Here is a 13227-nt window from a genome sequence, read left to right as displayed (position 1 = left end):
TGCGAATTATTTCCGAACACATCTTTTTACATCTAAATACATCTAAACTCATTGGGAAGCCAAAAGAACACTGCAAATTCATAAAAATGAAATGACATTATGACGAAACAACATAGTGCACCATAAAAACACAATGAGTGCCAAATCACGTGTTAGGTAACGTTTTGATTGAAATGACGTAATAATTTAGATATCTTCCAGCAGGTTGCAGACCATGTCTACAAAAGCAACCGCCAGAGGGAGCCCACCGTCAAAATTTAACTGGATTCGTGATAAATGCGCCCGTCTTCGATGCACTGGCGCAGACGTTGTAACGCTCTTGGGCAAGGCATCAACGACACTTGTTTCTGCTCAGTGGACTTGGTGAACAGTCCTAAGTTCGGACAAAAATATGTGTGACGATCGGAACTTGCACAAGATAAGTTCGATAACCTGAGCTCAATCGACGAGGAATCATCGACGGGTTTATTCTTGAAAACAGTCAAGATTTTTTGAAAAAAAAACTTGAACCACTTTCCTGGTATGACCATATATGGTTGGTTGGCTAGCAAGCAATCAATCATTTAATTTCTCGTCAATAGCGCGGTAGGAAGGCAAATATCAAGTCAGTTGCTATGAGCACGCGTCAATGAATGCATCAAAGTGATAAAACCGAAAAGGCTTTAAACTCAAACAAATCAAGTTAATAAACTTTAATAGTAACTATAGCGCGGCCACTAAACCCATAATTGGTTAAATCTACAAAACTTAGGTCAAAAAAGCAAAGTTAAGCAGAGGAGCAGATGGTTGAAAATCGCTTCAGTGCTGCACATCAGTGAGTGGAAAAGAGAATCCTCATCCCGGGCAAGTGACCGGTTTCTGGCATAATGAAGGGTGTTGTTGGTGAGCCCGAGTTTGATCTACAGCAAAAATGCACACCAGTAATAATGTTTGGAAGATGTGAAGACAATGCTGCTCGTTGCAAGGTGGAAACCTCACCCGTACATCGACATCAGATGAACAGAACTGAGTGCTCGAGACCTCGCCCTTATATGACCCTATCTGCGAGCAGGTCAAAATATAAACTGAGAATGTCTGGAACAATCTTCACCTCCCTACCCGTGAATTATTTCACGTCGTCACCGCGTGCAAAGTGCATGTCGAGAAAATTCAACTTAAGTTTCCCGACGTTGGTAGAATTCGTTAATAATTAACTTGGTAAACTCAACGATTAATTATTAGTGCTGATGTTGCTATGTTTTATCACACGTTGCATGGATCTTTCGGAGCATCTGCAGATCTTGCGAAATTTATTTACATGCTGAACAGATCGTGGACTTAATGCGTTCTACATCGCCTGTTCGTCTGTTGCTCATTAACCAAGAAATTTTGCTCACGTTTCCATCCTTTGTATGTCTTGCAAGCGCCTGTGCTTGTGCTTGCGCTGTGCACGCACAACCCGTCCTGCACTTTCCACCACCACATTTCAGTGATTCTTTTGCAGGTCGGCATGAGTTGTGGTTATTTCCATAACAGGCGATAACTTTCCAACGTTGCGCAACGTCGTCTAAAGGTTGTCAAATTGTTTTTTGTAAAAGATTTTTTTGCATTAAGTTTACATAACGTCAAGATAACTTTGTACAAATGTCGTTTCCTGAACGTAAAGAAAAAACGTTTTGAAAACCTTTCCAACACGTTTCAAGAATAATGTCCACGCACCAAGCTTTAATGTTAACGAAAACTTTTGGTAAACGAAGTGGAATAATTAACGTTGGAGTTGTAAGAAATTCGTTTTTTCAAACGTTTTTAATTCTTTTACAGGCGTTTGGCGCTTGCGTTCAGGCAACGTAAATCGCAACGGTGAAATTCTGACGCGAATTCCTCAAAAAACGTCAGACAGCAGCCATAAACTTTTGCTTCAATGATTTCGGAGGACGGAGACGCAAGATCAATACAGGCGACCATCATAGCGACGTCTCATCTCCCTTGGTATCGTACAGTGCTTCCATTTCACTGATACCTTGATATAGACGCCTTAAAGCAAACTACAAATCAGATCAAGATTTTATTTAATGATGCATTTTTTTAAATTTCGCGACTTAATACGGCGTTTTGGGTCTCTTTTCCAGATATTACAGATATACACATAAAATCCACAAAGTAACTGTAGGCGAAGTCGTTTCCATGTTAAACATATGGTTTGCATTCCGGACATTGCAATGGGTGTCATTACACACGTAATGTCACTATGGCCGAAGTCACTTATCAGCGATTCCTGCTGAATAGCATTATGGCGTTAAATTTAAAAAAATAACTTTGCACAAGTTATAAGCTCATGAGTGCAACAAAGTTTGCAGAATTTTGCCGATGCTATTATTGACGTCATAGTTACAAATCGCAGTCATGGCGCTTGTGACCTTACGTCATAAAATTAGAAGAGCTTAAAATTCAATTGAAACTTCCTTCAAAAAATCATTCAAGAAACAAACGATTTATTTCAACAATTTTAATTTTCCGAAAAGTTCTCGATTTACAACGGGGTCTTGGGTCTGTTTTCCAGGTATTTCTTGATACTTGGCCTCGCTGCAACTCTCTTGCATAGAGCGTCCAAGGTCGGGTATTTCGTTATGAAATTTGCGTCGATCACTCGTGCAACGTCACTGAAGTGGAAGATTGCAAGGTCAGCAAGAGTCAGTCTCTGAAGAAAGAAATCATTTTGTCTCATATTTTTATTTAACTCGAGCGATAACTGCAACATAACCTTAAAGTTTAACTTGTGCATCAACCACCGACGGCTCTTCACCTTTGCGATGAGGAATTCTTCGCCTCCCTCCTTGAACTTCTTCTCAATCTTGTCGAAGGCCGGGTAGATGTGATTCTCCAACGCGTCCTTGGTACCTGCCGCCTGTGATTCATATAACAAAGCTTGTGACGTAATAACAGTAAAATTGTTTTCATGCGAATTATTTCCGAACGCATTTTTGACATCTAAATATTTTGACGACAAAAGAGCATTATAGATTCCATAAAATGTTAATTACATTATGACGTAGCATAGTGGTGCGCGATAGACAAACAATAAGTGTCAAGGCCTGATATAAATCATTAATTATTAAGTCACGAGTTAGGTATAGCGTTTGGACTGAAATCACGTAATAATTTGGAACGAACCGTTCAGTCTTGTTTTTTAAATTTCTCGGATTAAATTTAACAAAGTTGAGATTAGGTCTCGGAATATTACGTCACACCTTTTTAGCTTCATCTTTCTCCATGAAAGGAACTTTGGATCCGACATCTTCCAGCAGGTTGCAGACCATGTCTATGTAAGCAAACGCCAGGGAACTCCCCCCGTCAAAGTTTAACTCTCGTGCCACGTACCGCTCAATGGCGCCACTTTGCGGAAGGGGCGGTTTGTCGTCGATATATAACACCGGAAGTTGACCAAAGGGCATCGCTGGGGAAAAATTTTAGAAAAAATAAGTTGAATATGTTTGTGTGTAAAGCTCTCATCTATGTGAAAAAATTAAAAAAAAATTTGTCAAAAATTGTACCCCGTGTTAAATACCCAGTGGCGTCAGACCGTTGTAAATAATGGGCAAGGTATTAACGACACTTGCCCTGCTCATTGATCCTGTTGAATTCGGACAATAATACAAAAGTAATCAAAATACAACAATGGATGTATCAATCGGAATTTGCACAAAGGCTAGCTCGGCAACTGGGGATCGAATGATGAGGAATCATCGCCGAGCTTAAGACGCGTAAAGACTTTTCTCAGTCCGAGAAAAATGGTTCCAGAACATAGGAATGTTAATTAAATTTTTGGTTATATCTCATATCGGTCGCCGTCTTACTCGGTTTTAATTGCGGCCAATCTTCTTCCTGGACCCGCTTGTCTTCAAATTCAACTCCCGCCTCAGCGAACATCAACCGCACCACCTCTGCCCTGCCCTTGCTATTGAAGTAGACAAGTTTGTAATTCGGCATTTTTCAATTTGTTCTGATCCTACAAGAAAATTGCAAATTAGTTGATTAAAATAAAAATTTATTTCTTAAACACAGTCAAAATGAGCAAAACTTCCTGAACCACTTTCCTGCCAAGACCAACTATGCTTGGTGCTGACCAGCTACTGAGTGCGCGCGACACCGCTTATGTATGAACGCATCTGCTTTCCGTGTCTCAATATAAACTGAAAATGTCTGGAACAATCTTCACCACTTTGTATGTAAGACTCCTCACGTGCTCACCGCGAGCAAAGTGCAAGCTGGCAAAATTCTGTTTAAAGTTTCCTGACACCGCAAATCGCTGGTGCCAACTCGGGCTAACGTTGGTAGAGTTCGTTAATAATTGACGTAATAAACTCAACGATTATTAGTGCTCATCTTGCTAAGTTTTATTCATGGATCATGGACGACTTAACGCAGTTCGACATCGCCTGTTCGTTTGTTGTTGAATCAAGTTGACAAGAGCACTCTTGCTCATTTTTTTGTTCTTTAAATACCTTGTAAGTGATTGTTCTGTGCAGGCGCACGACTTATCTCACACGCCCATGCTTCAATGAACTTTTTGTGGCTCGGCATGAGTCGTCGTTACGCAGCAAACAGACAACAACGTTCTTCCGAAGTTCCGCAACGTTGCCTCAAGGTTGTCAATTTTTTTGCATTAAGTTTATGCAACGTCACGTTGTACAAATGTTGTCTGAATGTTATTTCTTAAATTTTAAGCAAAAAGATTGAAAATGACAAATGCAGGGAGATGTTAAAAGTTGACTTCCCGCAACGTCTTCAAAACGATTTAATCAAACTTGTGGCGTTTAGGTTCAGGCACCATGGATGGTAGTGGCGACAATCTAGACGCCAATTGTATTTGAAGTCACAGTGTACGAAGAGCATAGGTTGCAGAAACCAATACGTCATGAAACGCCTTATGTTTAGCTGTTCTATGGTTAATTGTTGACCTTTTTATTTATCAAGCCGATTTCTTTACCGCATAATGACAATTTCAACTTTGAACGAATTTTATTGATTTCTTTATAAATTCGCCATAATGCTGCCTGCACTTTGAATTTGTTTGAAGAAATGTCATAATGAATAAAGGCTTTTTTTGCTGTGCTGCTTCTCTCGTGTTTTTTAAATTTAATCTTTTTACTTTGAAGCTGTGTGACGAATTTATCATGCGCTCAGAAATCCATCTTGCAATTACATAAATCCCAAATCCTTTAGCATTTGGAAATTACACAACATTTTAAACACAAGTAACTTATGCTTCTCTGCGCACAAGTAGGCAAGTGTGACGTCATTCATTGTTGAACGTTGTCGCATGAACCAATGATCTTCGGTCATTCGGGCTTGCTCCCTGGTCAGAAGCCAAACAGCCACATATTGGGTTGTACTGTCATCTATAACTTAGATATCAAGTGTTGGAACTAATCAAGCCAAATGCGTCAGTCCTAAACTCTTCGGTGAAGTGATGAAACTTCCGAAGGGGCTTTTAGCAGCGGTTGACCTTATTGCCAACAAGTCAGCGTCACATATTGCCACCGGATTCCGTTAAACATTAAGCATCCTATAAGAGCACTTTCGCCAACAACAAAAACAACTGAGTCATCGCCGGCTACAGTGTCACAACGATGGACTCCTTAGCGCCAAAGTGGCCAAACATGAAAAAACAAACGGGGATCTCGCTAAAAGCCTGAAAGGGCTAAAACGAAGAAAATAGGCCTATAGTTGGGAAACACTGCTTTCAATTTTAGCCTTTTCATCTTTTCACGCTTTTAGTGCGTCCTAACGAGCGCAACCAGCATATGAGAAGCGCATAAACTTACGAATGCATGAAAAAAATTGAAAATACAGCGGCTGGGAGGAGACAAAAGGCGACATGAGCAAAGTGCTGCGAAGGCCGCTACACAAAACTCTTAGTTGAACACGATCTGCTGAGAAAACCGACCCAAGGATTCAAGCCAGCAAAAAAAAAGTTTGACCGCCCTAACAACTCTTTACCAGAATCTTAATCTCATAAATATCAGCTTCGTTTTCTCTCGTTTGCCACGAATCGCTGATCACTGTCTCATTCACATTCAAACAATTTCTTCATTTCAATGAAACTTTTATTTCGACAACTGCGGTTCCAATTTTTTCGACTTAATTCGGAGTCTAGGGTCTGTTTTCCACGTATTTCTTGATATTAGGCCTCGCTGCAACTCTCTTGCATAGAGCATCCAGGGTCGGGAAATTGGTCAAGAAGGTTTTATCGAAGTCGGAAAGGACATCACAGAAGTTCCAAAATGCCAGATCGACATAAGTAAGTTTCTAGAAAACAAACGACTTTATATTTGCTGGTTGTCCACACACCAAGCACCAGCTTCTACCTTTCCAAGGAGGAAGTCGTTGCCTCCTGCCTTGAATTTTTTCTCCATTTTGTCAAGAGCTGGGTTGATTTGCTTCTCCAACAATTCTTGGACCGTCGCTTCCTGCAATTACAGCGAGTTCTTGTGACGTCATTAAAAAACACACACTTTTGTCATGACTTCATAAGATAAAAATAACTTCTTACACATTAGACAACTATGGAAATGTTGTAATGACATTACGACGTTACAATGCTGCGATCACGATAGAGACTTGTACTGTTGCTGCCGACGGCTGGTTATTTAAATATTGATCACGTGATTCATATTATTCAGAGTAAAAAACATGACATAATAATAAACCAAGCCAGACTAATCTGCCCCTGTTTCTATATCTCCGCTTTTCGTTTTCAACTTCTCAAACAACTATTTTTCTAATTATAACGTCATACTCTTTTGACTGGGTCTTCTTCCATGTAAGGTAGGATTGAGCCGAAATCGTCGAAGCTGTCGAACAACATGTGAGCATATGCGTCCGCCAGCGAACTTCCCGCGTCCAAACCGAACTCACGCCCAAGGTAGGCTGCTATAGCGCCACTCTGAGCAAGTGGTGGTTTATCGTCGATGTACAATACCGGGACTCGGCCGAATGGTGTCGCTGTATAAAGAAATAAAAAACAAAATGCATAAACTTTATGACATCACAAGCTAAAAACTACAAATTTCTTCGATAACAATTTGCTCATCTTGACGTGACCAGGTGTTCGTCTTACTCGGTTTAATTTCCGGCCATTCACTTGGTTCAACTCTTTTGTCTTCGAACTCGACTCCCGCCTCCGCAAAGATCAATCGAATTGATTCTCCCCTCGCTTTGACATTGAAGTAAAGAAGTTTATAATTCGGCATTATTCAGTTTATTCTGATCCTTCAAGAAACTCGCGATTCTGTCAAATAAAATAAAATTAATTTCTTAGAGACAGTCAAAATGAAACTAATTGAAAGCCGACTGCACACGGCCATGACTCAAAAAGGATTTGCTGAGACTGACATGTTTACGAAGTGGACCACGTGGTATTTGGCTTTCCTCAACACAACCCTGAATACACCACTGCATGCTGACCATGCACAGTTTTACTTATCAACGCGATATTGCACTGATGGTTGTCGGTAGTTTAATATTTTTGCGCTGACGCTGTCGTCTTAAGCACAGACTGATTGCGCAATTCTTTATCGATTGAAAAATAACGGCAGCCGGACAGTCTCATTAGACCTACAAAAAGCTAAACTTGGCACATATGTGGTTAAATCATAAATTTATTAATGATAGGCCCCACCAATACCGTGTTCCGGGCACTCCACCATGCAAACCCGCGCTGTGCTGACCAGCTACTGAGTGCGCGAGACACCGGCCTAGTATGAACGCATCTGCTGACTCAGTCCCCTGATAACAACGGCCTGCACCCTCTTAACCTGCTGTTTGCTAAGTAAACAAGCCGCGTTTAATCGTTCACCGGATCACGATTAGAAACGAGAACATCCGATCAACGACCTCAATATGATTCTTTATCTGGCGCCCTTTGAGCTCTTTTACGTGCAGAGTGCAAGTTGCCAAAGTTCAATTTAAAGTTTTTGACACCGCAAATCGCAGGTGTCAACTCGGGTTAACGTTGCTAGAATTTATTAATAATAATTAACTAAATGAAACTTAATGACTGTTTGTGCTGATCTTGCTAAGTTGACAAGTTATTGCTGTGCTCTTCAATTTGACATCTATTCCAAACGAAACGAGAACTCGCTTGAAGTTTTAGGCGGGTTTGCTTCATTCGTGTTCGTCTATTTTTCGTGACCTACATTAATCTTCATCCTCGACCCACTTCGCCTTAATTTGTTCACTAGCAGCAAGTTTTGTGGCAACTTTGTGGATCATTAATTGCGGCAAACTTGTAGCAATTGTCAAACCCATTCGACGTTGCCAAACAAAATATTTCAAATCACTGCGCAACGCATTGTAATTAATAGCGCATTTCTCCTGCCACGTCATGGTATGCTTGGCTTATAAATAATTGTTACAGCATCAGCATCAGAAGTATGATAAAGTTGTCAAGCATGGAAGCACACAAACTATTGTGTGTGAAGTCTCTCCAATATAAGTATTGGCCGCTCTGTTCAGCTCATGTGGTTGGGAATTGCAAGAGTTAATATCTCAGCTGATTGCGAGGAGCGTTTGATTCTAATCTTGCTGTTGGGTGCTTTGTTTCTCACCATTCTCAATCATTTCTTGACTTCAACTTCTAGTTCAACAAGCGCATATTTTTAAGCACTGTGCGATATTGAAGAAGAGTCACTTTGACGTGCGACGCCAAGTTTTTGCTGCAAAATGAGCAGTCGGTTGTATTTACTTTCGTACTTAATGGCAGATAAGACAAAGGAATACGCGCAAATAGAAAAATAATCTCTCGCGGTTATATTTGTTCGCGAAATATTTGAGCAATAGCTCTATGTTATGCCACTACAGTCAACATAACGTTCATATAAGGAATGACCGTGAATCACTTGAAATTATGTTTCGAACATTCTTCATGTTCCACCTTAAAGGGTTCCAAGGTATGTTGTTGCGGTTACTAAAATACTCATTCAGTTGAAAACAAATGGTCATAATTTATTTCCTAATGTCTTTTCACTTCTCCCACAAAGGAAGAAAGTCGAACTTTGAACGAGACAAGCTTAAAGATGGAACACAGTAGTTGTTTTAGAATTTCGAAAGTATATTAATTTACAACAATTTTCGACATTTATAAACCTTCATAGACTTATAATGGCAACGACTCATCGATAATGAATAAATAATGTGCTGGTAAATTTAACAAATCATCCAGAACAGCGTGGTCCAACTTCTTTTCATCGCGGGCCAAAATCAGAAAATTTTTTTATCTTGCGGGCCAATGTTTATAAATCAGAACTGAAGAAATGTGAAATTAGAACTGAAAAACAATGTGACATTGATATTAGAACTGAAATTAGAATAGTTCAAAATTTAGCGATTAAATGCTGATCAATGTGACATCTGCGGTCGAGGTTCTTCCTCGACAATAGCGACTATCAAAGCTGACTATCAGTTCGCGGGCCAAAAAATCGGTGCTCGCGGGCCAACTTTGGCCCGCGGGCCTGCAGTTGGACCACGCTGATCCAGAACAAACAGTTATTCACCATAACAAATGTTTGTCGAAATCTTAATCTCATAATATTCATGATATTCTTTACCAAGATTCTCATCGTTGTAACCATCTGAGCTGAGCTATTTGCATTCAAATGACAACTTTGTTGTAATGACTTCAAGATTTTATTTAATGGTGCATTATTTTTTAAATTTCGCGACTTAAAACGGCGTTGGCGGTCTGTTTTCCAGGTATTTCTTGATATTAGGCCTCGCTGCAACTCTTTTGCATAGAGCGTCCAGGGTCGGGAATTTGGTCAAGAAGGTTTTATCGAAGACGGAAACGATATCACAGAAGTTCCAAAATCCCAGATCGACATAAGTAAGTTTCTAGAAAACAAACGACTTTATATTTGCTGGTTGTCCACACACCAAGCACCAGCTTCTACCTTTCCAACGAGGAAGTCGTTGCCTCCCGCTTTGAAATCCTTCTCCATCCGGGCGAGGACCGGGTTGATGTGCTCCTCCAACGCTTCTTCAGTCAGCTCCGCCTGCAATTGGAATGCGCGTTCATGTGACGTCATTGGAGCAAAACGTTTCGTCGATCAAGGCTTTAGGATCAAGACATTTCTTAGATATTGCTACGAAACTGTTGTGTTGTAGAAATTGCTTGTAATGACACCTCGTTGTTTACTTTGATTTTCGTAAACAAGTTTCAACCAATCCTGGCTCGTGAATGTTCTTATATCAAACTTTTAAACTCAATTAATGAACGGAAATGCGATGTCACTGTAATTAAAGTGTTCTTATACACAAAGTCATTGTAGTCGACGTCATTACCACGTAAAACATATGGTTTGCATTCCGGACATTGCAATGGGTGTCATTACACACGTAATGTCACTATGGCCGAAGTCACTTATCAGCGATTCCTGCTGAATAGCATTATGGCGTTACAATGCTGTCGCCAACCCAAGCCACAAATGAGAGAGACTGCAAGCGAATGTTTAACTAAATATCGATCACGTGATTTAAATTATTAAGCATAAACAACATGACGTAATAATAGATCAGTTTTAGATAATCTCCTTTCGAAATTTCAAGCAACTAATTTTTCGACTATTACGTCATACTTTTTTGACTGGGTCTTCTTCCAGGTAAGGAAGCAACATGCCGACGTCATCAAAAGTTTTGAACAACATGTGAGCATAAGCGTCCGCCAGGGGACTTCCCGCGTCCAAACCAAACTCACGCCCAAGGTAGGCTACTATAGCGCCACTTTGAGCAAGCGGTGGTTTATCGTCGATGTACAATACCGGAACTTTTCCGAATGGTGTCGCTGTATAAAGAAAAAATACAAACTTTTTGACATCACAAACTAAACTATGACATGACCTAGGCCTATGCCATCACATCTTACTCGGTTGAATTTCCGGCCATTCACTTTCTTCAAATCTTTTGTCTTCGTACTCGACTCCCGCCTCGGCAAAAATCAATCGAGCTGGTTCCCCTCTAACTCTTGTGTTGAAAAAGAGAAGTTTATAATTCGTCATTATTCAGTTTGTTCAGATCCTACAAGAAAATCACGATTCTGTTAAATAAAATAAAATTTATTTCTGAAAAACAGTCAAAATGAGCAAACCTTCCTGAACCACTTTCCTGCCAAGACCAACTATGCTTGGTGCTGACCAGCTATTGAGTGCGCGAGACACCGGCCTAGTATGAACACATCTGCTGACTCAGTCCCCTGATAACAACGGTCTGCACCCTCTTAAGCTGCTGTTTGCTAAGTAATCAAGCAGCGTTTAATCGTTCACCGGATCACGATTAAAAAACGAGAACATCCGATCAACGACCTCAATATGATTCTTTATCTTGCGCCCTTTGAGCTCTTTTACGTGCAAAGTGCAAGTTGCCAAAGTTCAATTTAAAGTTTTTGACACCGCAAATCGCAGGTGTCAACTCGGGTTAACGTTGCTAGAATTTATTAATAATAATTAACTAAATGAAACTTAATGACTGTTTGTGCTGATCTTGCTAAGTTGACAAGTTATTGCTGTGCTCTTCAATTTGACATCTATTCCAAACGAAACGAGAACTCGCTTGAAGTTTTAGGTGGGTTTGCTTCATTCGTGTTCGTCTATTTTTCGTGACCTACATTAATCTTCATCCTCGACCCACTTCGCCTTAATTTGTTCACTAGCAGCAAGTTTTGTGGCAACTTTGTGGATCATTAATTGCGGCAAACTTGTAGCAATTGTCAAACCCATTCGACGTTGCGAAATACAAGAGCTAATATCTCAGCTGATTGTGAGGGTTAATTAAATAGGTGTTAGCACAAATTGTGGTCTTTGCTTAAGACGTAAGCAATGTGGCAATTTTGTGTCTAAACTCAAATTTAAACTCATTTGACTTCGCCACTCGCTATCTTTTCACTAATCACTGCATTGTAGTTTGCTTTGTAGTCATTGTCGTCCACTTCATGTCTCCATGGGGTTTATAAATGTAGCCTATACAGTACTTCACTTCTGCGTGGTGATAACCATCGCGTTCAAAATTGGCTGCTATCAAGCATGCGGCTATTTAGACGATCATGTGAAACTTCTTATCGGGTTGTTATGGTGAAGTTGTAGGCCTATAACTCTGCTTTATAACATTTCGACATAGGTGGGCAGTACCGCGGTAATATAGTAGCCTACCGAATTACTGTACCGTCGGTAATTTTGAAAAACGGTACCGAATTACTTCTTTCAAGAAATTTCAGTCGGTCCCGGTACTTGGTAGTTTTCGCGTGATTAGTTCAAAATTTTAACAAATTTGTGCTCAAAAACACATGTTAATTAATCCTTCATACTAATTGACGTATCTGTTGATCTTTTTTAATCAAAAAATGTCAAGTAAAATTGCGAACGAGTAACGTCTCATGTGTTTTGACCTCGAGTAACCTTTATCGCGGTATAATATTGAATTTGCTGCAGCATCTTTTACCCGAAAAGCACCGGTGCCTACTACCGACAAAGTACCGAACTACTTTTTTAAAACAGTGCCGAATACCGGACCCGTCGGTACATTTTTTTCCAAGTACCGGTACCGTCACCGACGGTACTTTCAAAATATCGACTGAACACCTCTACATCTCGTTATAATTCTCGATTTGCAAGTTGACGCCTTCTCCATTTTCGTGATCGACGTGAGAGCATTTTTGCATTTTTGACCTAAATAAATATGAAACATTTGATATCTATGGATAGCAAATAATTTGTTCACGTGCGAGTAAAGCGATGCTTTCCCACAAGTCGACTATTAGGAGCAGCCTGAACAGCAATAGAATATTTATTGTGTTGTAAGTTTAACGAATTTGATACCGCATGTGCAACTCTCGCCAGTCTTTCACTGTTTGAATTAGAGATAAAAAGCGAAGTTAAAAAGCTGTTATTAGGCATTGCTTTGTCTTTTCTTGTATATCGAAATATGTTATTGTAACATAAACCTAGTAATCGCTGTATCGTTACCGGGATGGCGAGACCATGTCTGCAGATCAGGTTAGGAGAAAGGCGATGTCAACAATTGATTTTAGCCATTGAAGGTTTTACTGGAGTTAGATATACAGTAGGTTAGGTTTAAGTTTAGTGGTAGCTTTCCTTTTATATTTCCTCTTTCTATCTTAACTTGTTTTTCAAATAAGAACCTTGACACGAACTTACAACCATTGCACTCAGCTTGAAGGCATGTGATAGTATAATAGTG

At 40.0% G+C, this 13227-nt stretch overlaps 3 protein-coding genes across 3 annotated transcripts; all 3 read right to left on the bottom strand.

The window, feature by feature from the left end:
* Window positions 1-2031: 2031 nt before the first annotated feature.
* LOC143468549 (hematopoietic prostaglandin D synthase-like) lies at window positions 2032-4005 on the bottom strand. The gene is made up of 4 exons (XM_076965852.1): window positions 3834-4005; window positions 3228-3433; window positions 2783-2884; window positions 2032-2677 (listed from the first exon to the last, which is right to left on the bottom strand). Exons 1-4 carry the CDS (start codon window positions 3964-3966, stop codon window positions 2510-2512), a joined length of 609 nt encoding a protein of 202 aa, XP_076821967.1. The 5' UTR covers window positions 3967-4005; the 3' UTR covers window positions 2032-2509.
* A 2059-nt stretch (window positions 4006-6064) lies between these two features.
* On the bottom strand, window positions 6065-7296 carry LOC143468553 (glutathione S-transferase 1-like). The gene is made up of 4 exons (XM_076965856.1): window positions 7100-7296; window positions 6779-6984; window positions 6348-6449; window positions 6065-6288 (listed from the first exon to the last, which is right to left on the bottom strand). Exons 1-4 carry the CDS (start codon window positions 7230-7232, stop codon window positions 6133-6135), a joined length of 597 nt encoding a protein of 198 aa, XP_076821971.1. The 5' UTR covers window positions 7233-7296; the 3' UTR covers window positions 6065-6132.
* Window positions 7297-9643: 2347 nt separating this feature from the next.
* Window positions 9644-11098, bottom strand: LOC143468550 (hematopoietic prostaglandin D synthase-like). The gene is made up of 4 exons (XM_076965853.1): window positions 10901-11098; window positions 10614-10819; window positions 9930-10031; window positions 9644-9870 (listed from the first exon to the last, which is right to left on the bottom strand). Exons 1-4 carry the CDS (start codon window positions 11031-11033, stop codon window positions 9703-9705), a joined length of 609 nt encoding a protein of 202 aa, XP_076821968.1. The 5' UTR covers window positions 11034-11098; the 3' UTR covers window positions 9644-9702.
* Window positions 11099-13227: the final 2129 nt, after the last annotated feature.

Source organism: Clavelina lepadiformis, chromosome 8 (genome assembly GCF_947623445.1).
Source record: "Clavelina lepadiformis chromosome 8, kaClaLepa1.1, whole genome shotgun sequence".
Lineage (NCBI taxonomy): Eukaryota > Metazoa > Chordata > Ascidiacea > Aplousobranchia > Clavelinidae > Clavelina > Clavelina lepadiformis.
Note: the sequence above shows the minus strand (reverse complement) of the source record. Positions and strands in the feature narration are given on the sequence as shown.